The sequence below is a fragment of the Adiantum capillus-veneris genome, chromosome 12, assembly GCF_014529385.1.
Source record: "Adiantum capillus-veneris isolate H3 chromosome 12, ASM1452938v2, whole genome shotgun sequence".
Classification (NCBI taxonomy): Eukaryota; Viridiplantae; Streptophyta; class Polypodiopsida; order Polypodiales; family Pteridaceae; genus Adiantum; species Adiantum capillus-veneris.
In genome coordinates, this window is record NC_140942.1 from 146,185,575 (window position 1) to 146,191,835 (window position 6,261).

Genomic DNA, 6,261 nt, shown 5'->3' on the forward strand with positions numbered 1-6,261 from the left:
TAGAGAGAGAGAGAGAGAGAGAGAGAGAGAGTACACACGATATACGTGGTTCACCCAATGTGGGCTACGTCCACAGGAAAGCAGCCACTCAATGACTTTAGTACTTCAAAACAAGAAGTAGTTTACAAAGGGATTTTATCCTTAATGGAGCTTCCGCCTTGCTTTACTCTCACCACCTCACACTCACCTTGTTACATCAACTTCACACTCTAAAATGTGTGTAGAAATGGCCTCCTTTTATACGCCAAAAGGGCTGTCCTCTCTCATGAGAGGCAACCATGTGTAGACAAATCCGCTTTTGAATTTGGCCACCGGCCATTGACTTCCGACCACTGGCCACCGGCCAACGGTCAACCGACTGATCATTTTCCAGGCCGTCGTCTGGCCATAATATTCCGGTGAGGAAAAAAAAAGTCTCGGAAGCTTCCGTTCCCGAGGCCCCTAAAGTTGCCCCTGATTTTTTGCCGTGAAAATTTTGGTTTCCAGCGAGTGATTTTCTTTCATGCATGATGGCTTCTCCTCATAGTGGGGGCCTTACAAATGTGCGTTTTTACCACACAAAATTACAAGGGGTAAATTAGGCTCCATACTTAACAAGGTTCTCCTGCTTGGGTTGTGGAAGGTAGCCACAAACACTTGTTTTTTTGTTTTTATGATTTCCTGAGTATTGATCTTAAGAAATTTCTTGTCCATCAATCGTTCTCAAAATCCCAACCTAATCCTACAATCATACAAGGTAATTAGCAAGTACAATCTACTCCCAAGCTACCTCTTCACAACAAAAGACAACACTCTTAAGCTATGCAGTTTTAAAGAGAAAGTTTGACTCTAGGTGATCCTAGAGGAAGTTAAAGGACAACTACACTAGACCCGCTTGTTTTCCCTAGTTTAGGTCTAGTCGTCCCCGTGCCAAATGTGGATGGTTTCCTAAACGCACTCTTATCTTATTGCAGACATAACAAGAACCACGAACATAATCAAGTCAATCCATGGGACGAAGCTGACTCGATTAGTGCATGGAGGCTACAAGAGGGTGTCAATTTCTTAGAAAACAATAGACAACTCGCATCTAACTCAAGCTACACTCAAATACCTAAGTCATCAAAAGCTAGTTGCTAATTGACAAGCAAACCATGATCGTTACAGCATCAAATGACATTCGAATGCTATGGAACTTCTAGGACAAGTATATAAGACCTAAGCACATATGCTTATGGTCTCATATCTCACCGTCAATGAGTGGCAAAAAATGTGATTATTAACAGTAGTGAGATTTTGACCTAGTTGTTTCTGACCCAGAATGAGATGGGGGAAAGACGCCTACTTATGTGTTGTAAGGCTTTAGCAAATTTGATAGCCTTCCGTTGATTGTAGGTGCTATCTTATATATTCCATAGTGGACACCCCAACGATACCCTTAATTTTGTGAAAACACTTACAGGGTGTTGAACCTAAAGACCCCCCCCCCCCCCCCTTTTTTATACGTACAGTATATGCATCCCCAAATTTGGGGGCACCCCCTATTGTACACGCTTATGGGAGTTCTAGAAAAAACACCCTAATGTGCACTCACGTGCCACCACACGAAAGGTAGTAGTGAATCCCCCGGGCTTACATGATCATAAAATGGTTCTTAAGCAATGGAAAAAATACATCTTTTGTTATCTCTCTCTCTCTCTCTCTCTCTCTCTCTCTCTCTCTCTCTCTCTCAACGCAGATGTGGCATTTCTTACAAAGCCCGAATCTGAGTCCAAATTTTGATTAATGTGATAGCACTTTAATTGGTAATCCCAACATAAATTTGCTACTTCAAATAGAATCATTTTCTCCTAATTTGAAGAACTTATAACAAGCTTGTTTGACGTCATGATTATTAAAAGCAGCAACCCATGTGATAACAGCTTGATGTATATGCATGAACATTAATTTTTTGTAGGGCATTTTACCCATATGTTGCTCAATTTTTACTAGTGAAAATATGCACCACCTTTCAAAAGCTACATTAAACTACCCAAAAACCCATGTAATACAATGATATTTGACAAGGAAGGATGCCTTGTCAAAAATCTAATCCGATGGGATTGTCTAAAAGTGTAAAATCAGCAATGTTTGAGAAGCTCAACATGTATCAATACAAAGTATCTCAAATACTTTAGGAGTACTTGCAGGATGATTGAATTTTAAGCATGGGTGAAGATTAGAGAGAGAGAGAGATAGATAGATAGATTTTATTATCGTCCTCGGAGGTCAAATATGACCTATGGGACCAAAGTTACATGTGATGTAGTATGTGTACGGCTGATGAGTGACTCTCGATGCTCCAAAATTGTAGTGATGAGAGTCGCAATGGAGAGCCCACACTTTGGCTGGGAGAGGAAAGTGTGTAGGTCTAAGTTATGGCTGAAAATGTGAGAGAAGCAAGTTCGGATGTGATCAAAAGCTGAGCACTCTAGTAGTGTGTGGTACTCGGACTCTCGAACTTGCAGTGAGCATAATGTGCACAGTCGATTTGACTCTTCTCCATTGCCCCAATGCCCTATCTCGCATCGAAGGAAATGGGAGCTAAGCCGAATTGCTGCGATAGTGCGTATCGCGGACAAGGGAATAGGCTCAAGCATGTAAGTGTGAGTACGGTTTCCTCTCTCAGCGAAGAACATGGTTTTGTAGTTGGGGGCAATATAGGTGGTGTAATGTATGAAGCGTGACCCACCGGATTTCTCCCAAGCCGTAATACATTGGCGTTGTAGAAAAGCTTCATTCACTTGAGAGTCAATTGAAGCATCATGTAGCAAGTGTAATGCATCCCATCTCCCAAACCACTTCTTTATGTCTTGCATCCATCCCGTGCTCAAGATCTTGCTTTTATGCGTCTTTTGAACTTTTTTGCTTGCTTCCCATGCAATTGTAGGAAGTCGATGTGAGGGGTTTTGACGCATCTTTATCATGTACTCCACAACCCTTTCCATGCCCATAACCTCAATTGGAACAGATCCCGACTCAAGAAGTAGGAGCATATATGGTGTTTGTGTCTTAACTTGGAGAAAGTTTGTAAGAAAACGCTTTTGGACATTCTCAAACTCTTTCCATGTAGACTTTGAGATGCTCCCACCCCACACTTCAACTCCATAAAGAAGAACCGGTGTCACCAATGCATCAAAAAGATACTTCTTGAGAACCCAACACTTGAGAGAGAGAGAGAGAGAGAGAGAGAGAGAGAAATTGTAGTATAGACAAAGGGATTCTCTCAAAAAGAGAGAGAGTTCTATAAGAATATTTCCCTATTGATTTGTATATATGTGTATGCTTTCACATCTTACAAGGAACAACCTTACATAAGAACAATAGCTTTCTATGAGTGGCATTTCCTCCTCCATTCCAACGAGTAAAATTTTGAATGTTGCTTGATCACATTAGACTTGCAACTATATGTCACTAGTACAAATTACCTATGCAGACGGTTGCGGCGCAACCCTCGGGAAGTGTTAAAACCTCTTCAAGACTAGTCTACAAGTCTGCAAACCTTCATTCTTGTTCTTTTCAAGGAAGCATACCCCATTCGTGTGATTGATTAGTGAAAGCATACTTTTAACTACTAGGTGATGGTTGTTGCTTAGGGGATGAGGTGTGGGGAGCTTGATGGAGAGAGCTATTGCTAGTGGTTGTGGACGATGCCGGCGCCGCCCTATGAGCAGAAATGCACTCGCAATGAGCACACATTGTGACTGTTGTCCCCGGTATCCGTGTGCCCAAATCATGGGGAGACATATAATGTGGCCCCTCTTTGAGTGCCCTTAGCTGAGCCACCTCCTTCTGCAACCGCCTGTTCTCCTCAGTTAAAGATGCACAACACTTCTTTAGGAGCTCACAATCTACCTCGGTCTGCTTAAGCTTGGTCCTGCACATACAACAGAACTCCAACATAAGTGCCCTTATTCCAAGCACTCATAGAGTGCATACCCATAATGTATAAAATGTTCTTCTGTGCAATACCATTGCTTATTCCGAGCATGTTGATAGGACTTGCATATGTGGGGCATGTGAACTTTTAGGATAAATTCTGATGAAATATACGTACAGACACTCCCACGCACACACATATATATGTATATGTACATATATACGTGTGTATATATGTATATACATACATACATACACACACATGTATATGTATATATATATAAACATATGCCGATGATTTTTGTGTGTGTGTGTGTGTAATGAGCATAGGAAGCATTGAAATGCATCCTAATATTTACAACACTAATTGATTGGGAGATGCAACATCAAGCTTTACCTTGCTCTTCTGTTCTGGAACCACACTTCAACTTGTCGGGGCCGCAAGTTGAGCTGCTTGGCAAGCTCGTTTTTCTGCTTCTGCAAAATATATCCAGAACAATCAATTCTGAAGCTCAAACTCTGGTAGCAGGATTAAGAAGCTCCTCATGTCATAAGTTATAAGTGTACACACAATCTTAGAATACATAGGGATGACTTAAATATTTCCCTTTCAAAAAGTTGGCCAAGTATCATAAAGACAATTGTTGAAATTGCTATTTTGCTTGCAAATGGGTAGGCACTATCTGACCAGAAAATCAATAAATCAAATAAATTTAAGTGGTCCCTTTTAACTAATCCTTAGGCCTATGAGATTGACCATTAAGCAGAAAAAGGCAGATAGTCTCCCTTTTCCCAGTTCACATGCAGTTGAGAACGAGCCAACGACAAAAGAAAGAATGAATAACGTCAGGTTGTCGATGCTTTAATATCAAACTATAGCTGAAGAGAAGCGCTAAAGACGGTAAAGACAAGCAAGATTTAGCAGTTCTCTGATGAATACAGATAAACCATATTACCTATGCATATATAGTAGTGAATAACAAATTGACACTGAGGCAAAGCCATGTAGAATTTCCGACACATTGAATCAGCAATTGAACACAGGCAACATCAAGGCAAAGAAAGAGCCAAGCATGTGACATATTTTGCTAGATCGCAGAACTCACTGGTGTAAGGGTGCTTTGCTCCTTAAACCTTTCTTCAAGCAAAGCAGACTCCTCCTTTGAAAGCCTCAGCTTTTTCCTGGCAAGGCCACCACTGGCTCCTAATTCCTCCTCACTCCCACGCGACGAGCCCTCATTCCAGGTTCTCTCTTGATCATCACACAACGCGCTTGCATACTCAGGGAAGTTAATCCCAATCTCCCAACTGCGGCATGCACGTTTTTGGTCATTTGAAGAGACTGTGGTATCATGGGCAAGGCCAAGAGTGAGAGCCATGCCATCAATAGCTAGTTCCTCTTTACACATGGAGCTTGAAAGAAACTGCTTTGTATCAATGCAATCACCAGAGCATGTGCACATATAGCTATGCCGATTATGGCTCTCTGCAAAGATGTGCGTAGGGTCACGTGAGTCTCTGTGTAGCAAACAAGGGAAATGGGGCTGAATTGGAAATGGAGTCGACGAGAGGAGGTCCAATTGATGTGGATCTGGAGGACCCTTCGCTCTGTGTAATGTTGGGCAAGCAAGGGAGAGCTCCAGAGGCATAACGGCGAATCTCTGTCTCCTACCTTTCGCTCTCGTTGCGATGTGCGTGTATATGAAAGATCGATGATCCCTCCCTCTCTCTCTCTCTCTCTCTCTCTTCTCACAGAGAGAGTGAGCTGTTGCGTGTATGGAAGCTTGCACGCACACACAGTACAAGACGAGATTAGCAAAGAAAGTAGATTTGAAGAAAGAATTTGACAAGGGGATTTTGGTGGGCATGAATCGCGGAAATTGACGGTTGGTGCTCACTTCTGCGACAGTTGATAGAAAACACACGAATACAATGCTGAATGCTGCTTTCTTTTGACCTCGAAAACAACGGGCCTCTTTTCTTTCTCATCGCCCACCTTCACCCCTTGCTCCCCAGGGCCACAACGAGTCCCATGAGCTCTTCTCTTCTCATTGACAGTATTCGGGAAAAATGTGTCTCAGCTTAATATCGTGCCGTTTTCAATTTCCAAAATGCCGGTTGACCGCAGGTGAAAAAAGGAGATATTCCGTCCCAAAATAGAGAAAAATAGTGTAAAAACTTGTAAAAGCAACCTAATTTTTTAAAATTTCCTCTTGGCAAATTCAAGCAAAGGAATTTTATATGTTTGGAAAAATGTTTTTTCCCGAACACTGCTTCTCAATCCAAGATGAGACTCCATTTCCCTTCTAGAACACTTGAGCCTTGACGTGGCAAGCTCTCCCTCTTGGGGGTCTCTCAAGAGGG

General features: G+C 42.1%; 1 protein-coding gene across 1 annotated transcript; it reads right to left on the reverse strand.

The window, feature by feature from the left end:
- Positions 1-3,233: 3,233 nt before the first annotated feature.
- On the reverse strand, positions 3,234-5,846 carry LOC147446646 (uncharacterized). Its single transcript, XM_086526268.1, has 3 exons — positions 5,004-5,846; positions 4,295-4,374; positions 3,234-3,895 (listed from the first exon to the last, which is right to left on the reverse strand). The coding sequence occupies exons 1-3, from the start codon at positions 5,763-5,765 to the stop codon at positions 3,586-3,588; spliced, it is 1,152 nt and encodes a 383-aa protein (XP_086382394.1). The 5' UTR covers positions 5,766-5,846; the 3' UTR covers positions 3,234-3,585.
- Between the last annotated feature and the right edge of the window lie 415 nt (positions 5,847-6,261).

Coding starts and splice junctions, on each gene's coding strand:
- LOC147446646 (XM_086526268.1), bottom strand. CDS start 5,765: ATGCCCACCAAAATCCCCTTGTCAAATTCTTTCTTCAAATCTACTTTC. Junction 4,375..5,003: donor AGCAAAGCACCCTTACACCA/GTGAGTTCTGCG, acceptor TATATTTTGCAG/AAGCAGAAAAACGAGCTTGC. Junction 3,896..4,294: donor TTCCAGAACAGAAGAGCAAG/GTAAAGCTTGAT, acceptor TTGTATGTGCAG/GACCAAGCTTAAGCAGACCG.